Here is a 12244-nt window from a genome sequence, read left to right as displayed (position 1 = left end):
CTCTGGGGCTGGGGACCAGAGCACTCCCTGAAAATAAATGTGAATGTCTCTTTGAGATGCTGAGGGTTCTAATTCCAATAAGGGTTTTTCACTTGACACTGAGGGTACATGATGCTGATGACCCAGCCCAAGCATGGTATCATTGCCTCATTTGAGCCAGCCTGGTCAACAAAGTGTTCACAGTTCCCTGAGTTTCTCATGGGAAAAGCAGCATAAATAGCAGCAACTGTCCTTTTAACTGTATTGAAAATATATTTTTATCTTGATGAAGTGCATAATGCATTCATATGCATTTATTATGATAAAAAAACATTTCTTTAAAAAGAGTTCCACTGAGGCTCGGTATTACTATGTGCCCTCCAGACACCCACAAGTCAGCGACCTCATGTGCTCCTGAAGTTTCACAGAACAGCTGACAGGTTGGCTGACAGGGTCCAGATTTGCTACCAGCTAAGTCAATGAGATATGTGTCATATTTACTGAATACAGAATCAAATATAAAAAGATGCACATTGGGTAATTGCAATGATTTTATTCTTCATTTGCCTTTATTTCAAGCAAAAAGAAATGTTTTCAGTATCAAGAGGCATGCATATATATGTGTCTTCCATTCAATTTTTTTTTTCAATAAGTTGCTTTCATGCAAATTAAAAGAAATGGAGTTCAGCTTCTTGGTGACCTAGGAGGAAAAAAAAGAATAGAATATTAGTACTTATTAATAATGAGGCTCTTGTCATGTACTATCTCAATTACTTTTTATATTAATGATGAAAGGTGGGTACGATTGTTGCCTTCAAGTTATATGGGGAAACCGAGGCTCATGGGGTAACTGGGTCTGCTCCATGGTTACATAGTAAGGCAAACACAATATTTGAACCCAAGTCTATACTCTGAATTCAGATGTACATGACATTGTAGGGCTTACTCCAAAGGGAAGGCTCTCTGCCTTTCAAAGTAAAAAACTAGAATACTTACAATTATAACTACAAAGAACAGTATTTTAAATGAATAGGATCTATATTTCCTCTCAGTGTCACAATAAGACACTGGAAAATAGAAATGAATAGAGGGGTTTCAGATATTCAGACTCTCTGTTCTATATCTAGACACTGGGGCCAGCAACTCTGCTGTGGATTTTTTTATGATAGAGGAAGTGTTAGAGTGTGGGCTGTACCCCTGCAATACCCAGCCATTTGCCCTGCTATCTGAGGTATTAGCATGCTCACCTTTCTTCCTGGAGTCATTTCACTGCTTAGTCCTGAAGGTCCCTGCGGCGCGGTCAAAGGCGTTGGTGGACATGAAGTTCCTCTTAATCTCACTCCCAGATCTGCTTAGTGAGCCTGCCACCTTATGGATCACACAGGTGGCCCTGTTACAGGATCTTTTCTGGGCAGTGATGCTGATTTGCAGAATGGAGAAAAAGAGTCTGTCAGTGAGAGGTTGAGGGCAAGTGCTACCCCACAGTAAAATTACTGCTCTGAGAGGCACCAGTGAACCTTAAATATTTCTTCTAAGCACAAAATCACAGCAGAAAATCATAGAGCATAAGAGAAAATGCCACAATCATTCTCCATTTCCAGGAGTGTCAGAAAAACCAAACCCTTTCTGGACAACAAGCCATGGAACACAGAACTATAGCAGCCAATCTTTTCTGTGCAAGTAAAAACCTTGGGATTCCCATGTGGCTCTGTGGTTAAAAAAAAAAAAAATCCAATGCAGGAAATGCAGTAGATGTGGGTTCAATTCCTGGGTTGGAAAAATTCCCTGGAGGAGCAAATGGTAACCCACCCCAGCATTCTTGCCTGGAAAATCTCATGGACAGAGGAGCCTGGCGGGCTACAGTCCATGGGCTTGCAAGGAGTCAGACATGACTGAACATGCATGCAAATGAAAACTTAACTAAGCTTAGGTGACTAGAGAGATTACAGTACCACACCGAACCTCATTCTTAAAGACTGTCTGAAGGATGCATCCCATTCTCAGGGACTCAGTGTTTTTAGGAAAAGAAAAACTCCCCTGTCTCCCTGGAAAAGGAAGTGAATTTGTAGCATCAAGTCCTAGAAGTGCTATGTAGCTCCTCAGTGCTCCTGTTTTTGCTACCTGAGGTTGCTCACGGGGGCCCCCCGTCAAGCCCTAACTCCAGCCACCCAGGGCTAAGGCTACTTGCCAGACAGGTCCCTGAATCCATCTGGTATGGGATGTAGCTAGAGCAATAACCACCACAGCTCTGGTGTTTTTAGAAATATACTTTTATTCCCCCAGTGACAGGCATGTTCAGAAGCAGGACTGGGAAGCTGTACTATGAAATCCACAGGTACTCCTGGGGCTGCCAGCTCTCTCCTGATCTCTTCCTGATTCTCTTCTGACCTGCTCTCCCTCCTCCCATCTGATGTTCCAGACATCCACTGCTCTAAAGAAAGTCACTGATACCAGCCCAAAGAGCAACCAGAGAAGATCACATGCATCAAGTTATAGGACGAAAGAAATTGGAAAGGAGAGGAATGGGTGGAGTAGGTACTTTGGGGCATGCCAATGTGAGGGGGTCATGGTGTTTATCTAATTCCTGGTGACTCATATGGTAAAGAATCTATCTGCAATTTGGGAGACCTGGGTTTGATCCCTGGTTTGTGAAGATCCCCTGGAGGAAGGAATGGCTACTCATTCCAGTATCTTTGCCTGGAGAATTCCATGGACAAAGGAGCCTGGTGGGCTATAGTCCATGGGATCACAAAGAGTTGGACATGGCTGACCAACTAACATTTTTACTTGCAATGTGAGGTGTTGTGATCTTTCTCTAAAACTCTGACCATGACTGATTTCTTTCCAGGCATTCTGTCCCCAGTTTTAGTTAAGTAGAATATGTAAATCTTGTTGAGGTCCTGTGTGTATATGCCCAGCACATAGATACTCAGATTACTGCACCGCTTAGCTCTGGAGCCATCCAGCCTGCAGGGAAAAAACAAGCCAGACAATATCATGCACCAGGGCTGCCCCAGAAGGCAGTCATGCAGAAGGTTAGACCAGGGAGAGGGCACTTGGAGCAGAGGTGGGAGGGGGCAGGCAGGAGGCAAGCTCACACACCCTCCACTAGGAGAACTCAGGTTTGCTGAGTGGGGAAGGGCTGTGGTGGGGAAGGGGTGACCTTTTCTGGCATTCCACATGCTGCTCAGTCCTTCCTGCTCTGCAGAGAGGTTCTCAGGGTGGATGCAAGTGCCATACATGGCTCTGCTGGTGTGAACTCAAAACTCAGGGTGCACAGGGAGGTGGGGATGGGGAAGGGTGTCTGGTCCAGTGAGAACATGCACATATCCACAGATTCTACACATCTAAAGGCCCCGGACCTACCTCAGACACTGCTCTACCTGACCCCATCCTTTGTAAGGGCTCTGGCTTCACCTTGCAAATGTGCAATGATGATGCCTTGCAGGTGTGAAAGAATTTCATGCACCGGTTAATGAGAAGGGGCCACATTTCTATATCCCCTGAAATACATGAGATTCATTCCCTGGGTTTACTTTATGAGGCTAAACTCCTCCAATACTGGGAGGTTTCCTCAGTAGGTAGGTAGGTTTAGTCACTAAATCATGTCCAACTCTTGTAACCCCATGGACTGTAGCCCACCAGGCTCCTCTGACCATGGTATTCTCCAGGCAAGAATACTGGAGTGGGTTTCCATTTCCTTCTCCAGAGGATCTTCCCCAACCAGGGATTGAACCTGGACCTCCTGCATTACAGGCAGACTCTTTACCAATGAGCCACCAGGGAAGCACTGGACTGCCAGACAATTTCCAGAGTGAGCGATTCCACAGCTTCCCCCACTGCTTTCAGAAAGGCATCTTTTTACATGTGGGCAACCATAGTCCCTTCACATGATCTTTGTCTTCAGTGGAGCCTGTAGAAGAGCTGGACCCCAGGCATGAACAGTGACAGCTTGCTGGCTGCCTGGCTAGCTATATTCTCTCCTACCTGTCAGGATACCCCTTCCTGGTAAGCCAGGGGAGAGGGTAAGAGCAGAGTGGAGGGCAGAGCCTTACCGGAAGGCTTCTGTCTCCTGCTTCAGTTCACTGGTCTTCATCTGCACATAATTGTTCACCATTGCAGCCAGCAGGAGGCACATTTCCTTCTCTGTGAGTATAGCAGGATCAAAGTCATTCTCCAAGGCTGACCTAGGGAAAAGAAGCAAGTCCAATACTGGGTCTGAGTCCCTGCCTACCTCCAACCTCAGGGTAAGCAGCCAGGTTTCCTGGTTTCTGCAGCTTCCCCTGAGGATGTGGCTGCTCCAACTGTCAGTGGAGGAAATGAACCCATTTTCTATCCAAAAGTGCTGCTTCTCCAGCAGTTAGGCTCTGGTGTGACCTCCAAGAAATGGTTTGCTGGAAACTGATAGTTAGATTTTCTGGATCTTTATGAGCTCAGTGTTAAATGCAGCTATTGTTAAAAATTAAATGATAATGGCAGTTTGAGTCTGAAAACGGTTTCAGTTTAATAAATATAATTTGAATGAGGATGAGAAATTAGATGACTAGATCACATATCAGACTTAATGGCAAATGTATTGGCCAAGCAGTTAGGAGATTAAGATGAAATCTATTTTTCAAATTATGGTTAAATTAGCAGCTATCTTTGCTCAAGATACAAATGTTTGGTAAAAGCAACAAAAGTATGTTATGAAGTTCAATGAGTTATATGAAACTTATAATAACGAGTACTGTCTTATGCCTATTTGTAAACTGTGCGCTACACGTCCTTGTGTTATAAAAATTTCATGATAAGCTTTCTATGCAAGTGTTGCATTCATACATTACCACCATTCATCCCCTGCACCAGGAGCCAGTTGTTAAAGATTCAGCACAGCACAACTGAGAACACAGCACTTATGGGAGGTGAGAGGACACCTGGTGGGACTGTCTTACCTGAATGGTGCTGCCTGGAGCATGCCTGCGTGGTACACGGCCAGGAAGCTGAGGACCAGGAAGGGCAGAAACTTCCAAAACCCCATGACGTCTCTCTGCAAGGGGTAAAGTGACATGACCACCTGCAGCAGTTCGTTTAGTGAACCCAGAGACCTGGGCTCTACCCCTACCTCGGCTTCTAACACCCTTGCATCCTGGTTTCAGGCTGGTCATTTCACTCCCCTTCACCATCGTTTCCTATTGGCCAGGACTCCTGGAGGACAGACAGGGAGTACCTGTCTCCACAGCTTTCCCCCTTGGGCCACCCAGAGCTGTCCTGCTGGTGCTGGGCTTTTCCTCATATCTCACTGGGGAAGGGGGTTAGAGAGGACTTATCACTGCGGTTGAAATCCCTGAAAATTAAAAAACCAAATTCTACCGGTCAGCCACTCCACACTATGGCAAAGAGGACCCTGTTAAAAGCTGGGAGAGTCTCAAATTGGGACCCAGAACTTAAACTGGGAAAAAAGCTCCCAGAACCTGCAACTGGGGCTTGCGTTTAACAGTTACCCTCCCCTCAGTCGTTGTACCTATTTGCCACCCGCTTTGGCTGGACCAAGTTCTGAACCCACGGCGCAAATTCTGAACCCATTTCCCACGGACCGCTAGGCATGAGATGTGCTCCGAGAGCGCTCGGTCCACACAAAGTTATTCCTGCTTCCTGCTCTGCAGGTGGCACCTGGAGAGCTCCAAAATCTAGAAATTGACCTAAGCACGTGTGAAGCGGGAGAGACTGGAGCCCGGTGTAGCAAGGGGAGAGTGGAGCACGAAGTACAGGAACTGAGACCATTCCGTGTTACCTTTGTGGAGGAATCCTTGGGAAGAACCGCGGAGTGACACAGAGTGTGATGAGAACGCGGACCCACACTCTTGATACCGGAAAGGGGATCAGGTAAGAAAAAGTAATGAGGAAAGGGAAGGGAGGGGGAGGGAATAGAATCCAGCTAAGCTGGAGTCTCCAGACTTACCTGGCAACAGGAACTGGGCGGCTTGGAGCAGAGGAGGGAGCAGTGACAGTAGCCTTGGCGGTAGGCGATTGCACTGCAGAAGTGACACGATCTGGTAATGCCTGCCTGTGATGCCTCCAGCACCAGCAGCTGCTCTTATTTCCGCAGCTCTGCGTCTGGGGTGGTCCAAGAGCTCCAGGCAACCAATGATGGGAAGGATCCTGAAGCCCCAGAATGATGGTGTCACCATTTGCGTCCTGGAGCATCCAGGAAGCCCACCCCAAGTGTATTTGCATTGAGATCACTGATGGCAGGGGTGGGAGGGTTGGTAGGGACCCAAAAAAGAATACACATAAATGTGACCAGCAATTTGAGGACAAATTGACGTCACGGTAAATCTCACCTGTTAGTTCCTCGAGTTTTGAACACGTCCTACTCCATCCCAACTGTGTGACGATCTTGTAGGGCAGCGTCCAACATTACAAGGAATCCTGGCTGCCCTGCAGTCTGACAGTATCCCAAGTGATGCTTTGAGGGTTAATGTACAGCAGAGTGGACGATTCTGTCCCCAAACTAGAGGACACGTCTGATTCAGGCAGCTAGAATGATACACAGAGGGATGGGGCTTCTGGGAATCAAGAAATGGAGGGGCAAGGACTTTGTCAGACCTGAAGTCAGTACCAGCTGTGCCAATATAAGCTAGTAAGATCATAGCAAATTATCAGTGCTTCAACACACTTATCTTTGAAATGGGGACTATATTCCCATCTTGAAAACGTTTTTTTTTTTTTAATTAAAAAACTCAAATTATCTTTATTTTAGTATCTGGCGTTTCTAGCGAAAGGCAACCGATCCCAGTTTAGCCTTACAGCGCTCTGAACACCCTCTCTTCCATTTTTGCGATTGAGTTGTGTGTCTGAGGGAGAGTCAAGCTAGAAACTGTTTCCCTCCTAGGGGGGGATCTAGAAGACCTTCCTGGTCCACATAAGGGATTCCGTAAGACTGCAACCCATACTATGGAAATTTCCACTTCGTTTTCTGCCAGACTCGCAATGGCTGGTCCAAACATACAGGTAAGAAGGCCTGGATGCCCCGCTGGCGCTCAGCGGGGAGATTTAAGGCATAGATGTTTCCTAAACCTCAAGGCATGTACTGATCCATCCCCTTCCTAACCAGCCATCCTTCGTTTCTCACCTGCCCCATCCATTTCCCAATTTCCCCGCAGTTTCCATGTGCTTCATGCCAAAATATCCTGACGGCATGTGATTCCACCTCTGCACTCTCACCCTCCTCACTTCACACTTCCATCCATACTCTTTCCCACACACAGTCTCATTACTGTCTCTAAATGTGTGCCCACTCCCACACCACCGGAACTCATAAAACAACACTGGTGCACAGGGGCATCCACGTGGGTTGAATTTGTTCAGTCTCAAGCGTCTTGGGTTCCTATGCACACGACTGCAGTAACACCCAATTAAGCAGCATGTCGACCTTCGTACACCCTCCACAACTAAGCTGCAGAACCTTCTGCCTGACTTTTCGACTCCAAGCCCTTTTCGACGGCCCTAAGAGAATAGAGACGGCTGCTCCCGGGCTACAGGGGCGCGAGGTCTACTGCACATGCGCAATCTGCTGTTTTCCCCTACAGATGCCCCAGCACTGCGAGCCCATCTGCCACATCGCGGGCCAACGGTGGGCTGCAAGGACCCCAGCTAGGTGATTCTGCCAGGCAGAGCCGAAACCAGCCTGGGTGTGTGATGAGTGGCCCAGGCCCCAGGTCCACGTCCCAGTCCAGGGTTCAGAAACCACTGTATATCCTTCGATACACGGCCCTCGCGCCACACCTCTTCCCCTTTCAGGTTGGTGGTCTCAGGGTTCAGAACACCTAACTTCCAAGAGGCCTTATTCCAGTTTTCTGCTTCTTAACCCAGGAGTGGCACTGATGCAAGAAAAATAAAAATCTCGGGGCTGGGGAACTGAGTATCTAAAACTCAGTCGCCTGAGGGTCAATTGGCAGGGCAGGGTGGGGAAGGGGAAACGGAAATGGAAGAACTCCTTGGTTGCGTGTGCTGGCTTGAGCTCAGAACTGGGAAAGGTGAGCACACCCAGGAGAGGGCTCAGAATGGCGAATCGCATACTCAGTGTGTCCTGGAGCTGAGACCCAGATGGGAATTTGGCGGCTTAGCAGTTAGGATTCCGAACCTTGGCTTAGGCCTGCATACAGATTTGCAAGTCTAAATTGGTGAAGGGCGCTTAGTAGGTAGTTGTGGCAGTATAAATTGGGCTCTGCCATTTAGTTGAGTCTGACTTTTAGAATACTCTTGCGGATATGACTTCCAAAGAAAGAGGTTTCTCATATATGAACCTTCTGAGATCATTTGTTAGTATGTGTTTACCTGGATTGCATTTTTCTGATGAGAGAACCACAGGTTTCACCAGTGCGATGGTGACTGCAGTGGTTAACAACTTTAGAAGCTGATTTTGTAACTAGTTTACTTTGTGGGCTGGAGCTCCACCCATGACTGCCATGTCTTCACTCTTCAAAGCAAACATCCATTCCTCACTCTGAAATCTTTGCAGGCTACAGAGGATAGCTGTTGGGGCAGGAGACAGGGTCTGCACCATAGAGGGTGCTAACATAGCCTCTGGCTATTACAGGCTTTACTTTAAAAAGCCTCTCTAGATAGGGAGGGACTGAGATTAATTCTTCCCTCAAGCACTTTCTGAGTGCCTCAAGCTGAGCTGAGTGTTCAGTTCAGTTCAGTTCAGTCGCTCAGCCCTGTCCAACTCTTTGCGACCCCATGAACTGCAGCGCATCAGGCCTCCCTGTCCATCACCATCTCCCGGAGTTCACTCAAACTCACGTCCATCGAGTCGGTGATGCCATCCAGCCATCTCATCCTCTGTCGTCCCCTTCTCCTCCTGCCCCCAATCCCTCCCAGCATCAGAGTCTTTTCCAAAGAGTCAACTCTTCGCATGAGGTGGCCAAAGTACTGGAGTTTCAGCTTTAGCATCAGTCCTTCCAAAGAACACCCAGGGCTGATCTTCTTTAGAATGGATTGGTTGGATCTCCTTGTAGTCCAAGGGACTCTCAAGAGTCTTCTCCAACATCACAGTTCAAAAGCACCAATTCTTTGGCGCTCAGCTTTGTTCACAGTCCAACTCTCACATCCGTACATGACCACTGGAAAATCCATAGCCTAGACTAGATGGACCTTTGTTGGCAAATTAACGTCTCTGCTTTTGAATATGCTATCCAGGTTGGTCATGAATTTCCTTCCAAGGAGTAAGTGTCTTTTAATTTCATGGCTGCAAAAACCATCTGCAATGATTTTGGAGCCTCCCAAAATAAAGTCTGCTACTGTTTCTACTGTTTCCCCAGCTATTTCCCATGAAGTGGTAGACCAGATGCCATTATCTTAGTTTTCTGAATGTTGAGCTTTAAGCCAATTTTTTCACTTTCCTCTTTCAGTTTCATCAAAAGGCTTTTTAGTTCCTCTTCACTTTCTGCCGTAAGGGTGATGTCATCTGCATATCTGACGTTATTGATATTTCTCCTGGCAATCTTGATTCCAGCTTGTGCTTCTTCCAGCCCAGCGTTTCTTATGATGTACTCTGCATAGAAGTTAAATAATCAGGGTGACAATATACAGCCTTGACGTACTCCTTTTCCTATTTGGAACCAGTCTGTTGTTCCATGTCCAGTTCTAGCTGTTGCTTCCTGACCTGCATATAGGTTTCTCAAGAGGCAGGTCAGGTGGTCTGATATTCCCATCTCTTTCAGAATTTTCCACAGTTTATTGTGATCCACACAGTCAAAGGCTTTGGCATAGTCAAGAAAGCAGAAATAGATGTTTTTCTGGAACTCTCTTGCTTTTTCCATGATCCAGCGGATATTGGCACTTTGATCTCTGGTTCCTCTGCCTTTTCTAAAACCAGCTTGAACATCAGGAAGTTCACAGTTCATGTATTGCTGAGGCCTGGCTTGGAGAATTTTGAGCATTACTTTACTAGCGTGTGAGATGAGTGCAATTGTGCAGTAGTTTGAGCATTCTTTGGCATTGCCTTTCTTTGGGATTGGAATGAAAACTGACCTTTTCCAGTCCTGTGGCCACTGCTGAGTTTTCCAAATGTGCTGGCATATTGAGTGCAGCACTTTCACAGCATCATCTTTCAGGATTTGAAATAGCTCAACTGGAATTCCATCACCTCCACTAGCTTTGTTCATAGTGATGCTTTCTAAGGCCCACTTGACTTCACATTCCAGGATGTCTGGCTCTAGGTCAGTGATCACACCATCGTGATTATCTTGGTTGTGAAAATCTTTTTTGTACAGTTCTTCTGTGTATTCTTGCTACCTCTTCTTAATATCTTCTGCTTCCGTTAGGTCCATACCATTTCTGTCCTTTATTGAGCCCATCTTTGCATGAAATATTCCCTTGGTATCTCTGATTTTCTTGAAGAGATCTCTAGTCTTTCCCATTCTGTTGTTTTCCTCTATTTCTTTGCATTGATCCCTGAGGAAGGCTTTCTTATCTCTCCTTGCTATTCTTTGGAACTCTGCATTCAGATTCTTATATCTTTCCTTTTCTCCTTTGCTTTTTGCTTCTCTTCTTTTCACAGCTATTTGTAAGGCCTCCCCAGACAGCCATTTTGCTTTTTTGCATTTCTTTTCCATGGGGATGGTCTTGACCCCTGTCTCCTGTACAATGTCATGAACCTCCATCCATAGTTCATCAGGCACTCTATCAGATCTAGTCCCTTAAATCTATTTCTCACTTCCACTGTATAATTGTAAGGGATTTGATTTAGGTCATACCTGAATAGTCTAGTGGTTTTCCCTACTTTCTTCAATTTAAGTCTGAATTTGGCAATAAGGAGTTCTTGATCTGAGCAACAGTCAGCTGCTGGTCTTGTTTTTGTTGATTGTATAGAGCTTCTCCATCTTTGGTTGCAAAAAATATAATCAATCTGATTTCAGTGTTGACCATCTGGTGATGTCCATATGTAGAGACTTCTCTTGTGTTGTTGGAAGAGGGTGTTTGCTATGACCAGTGCATTTTCTTGGCAAAACTCTATTAGCCTTTGCCTTGCTTCATTCTGTATTCCAAGGCCAAATTTGCCTTTACCCCAGGTGTTTCTTGACTTCCTACTTTTGCATTCCAGTCCCCTATAATGAAAAGTATATCTTTTTTGGGTGTTAGTTCTAAAAGGTCTTATAGGTCTTCATAGAACTGTTCAACTTCAGCTTCTTCAGCATTACTGGTTGGGGCATAGACTTGGATTGCTGTGATATTGAATGATTTGCCTTAGAAACGAACAGAGATCATTCTGTCGTTTTTGAGATTGCATCCAAGTACTGCATTTCCAACTCTTTTGTTGACCATAATGGCTATTCCATTTCTTCTAAGGGATTCCTGCCCACAGTAGTAGATATAATGGTCATCTGAGTTAAATTCACCCATTCCAGTCCATTTCAGTTCGCTGATTCCTAGAATGTCGATGTTAACTCTTGCCATCTCCTGTTTGACCACTTCCAATTTGCCTTGATTCATGGACCTAACTTTCCAGGTTCCTATGCAATATTGCTCTTTACAGCATTGGACCTTACTTCTGTCACCAGTCACATCCACAACTGGGTATTGTTTCTGCTTTGGCTCCATCCCTTCATTCTTTCTGGGACAGTATGAAAAGGCAAAATGATAGGATACTGAAAGAGTACCTCCCCAGGTCAGTAGGTGCCCAATATGCTACTGGAGATCAGCTGAGTATTAAGGTTTATTAAAAACTGTCCTTTTCTTTGTCATGTAACACATCTGGCTCACTAGTCAGCACTCGGCAGATGTTTATTGAGTGAATGGAAATTAATTCATTGGGGCAAATTCACCAGCCAATCTCTATGACAAATCTCTAGTCCCAGGCTGCAGATAAACTGGACCTAGTTAGAGATTCCCAATTTGTGAGTGCAAACATTTCAGTCAGACTTCTTTTATTTTATTTGATACATACAGTTTCCTGATAGAAGTTTCTAGGAATGAGACAGGTAAATAACAGTTTCCCCTAGGGTGTCCTCTAAAATCTAGGATCTCCTAGTGTGGGATACAAAACCATTCTCCTCTGAATGCATTCCTGATTTATGAAGTGAACTTTGGGAATTTTATACCTCCACGATTGATCATGAATTGTTTGTGATTGTGTCCAGCCCTGCCTGAACCATCTCAGGACAACAGTAAAGAGAGAACGATCTTGCAAAGGTGCCAAGGAAAATGCTAATTTAAAAATAGTCATTGACTATTAGGTTCTTGATTTTATAACCTTATTTCATAACTTTTAAACTTGAAA

General features: G+C 45.5%; 1 protein-coding gene across 1 annotated transcript; it reads right to left on the bottom strand.

Annotated features, from left to right (window-relative positions):
• Nucleotides 1-512: 512 nt before the first annotated feature.
• On the bottom strand, nt 513-6012 carry LOC147357686 (calcitonin receptor-stimulating peptide 2-like). Its single transcript, XM_086338372.1, is given in 6 exon segments — nt 513-679; nt 1227-1263; nt 1265-1399; nt 4035-4166; nt 4914-5008; nt 5921-6012. Coding segments are annotated over 5 exon segments (516 nt in total). The 5' UTR covers nt 5000-5008; nt 5921-6012; the 3' UTR covers nt 513-553.
• Between the last annotated feature and the right edge of the window lie 6232 nt (nt 6013-12244).

The sequence above is a fragment of the Bos grunniens genome, chromosome 15, assembly GCF_055505025.1.
Source record: "Bos grunniens cultivar Pamir isolate PY7600 chromosome 15, Bosgru_T2T1.0, whole genome shotgun sequence".
Taxonomy (NCBI): Eukaryota; Metazoa; Chordata; class Mammalia; order Artiodactyla; family Bovidae; genus Bos; species Bos grunniens.
Note: the sequence above shows the minus strand (reverse complement) of the source record. Positions and strands in the feature narration are given on the sequence as shown.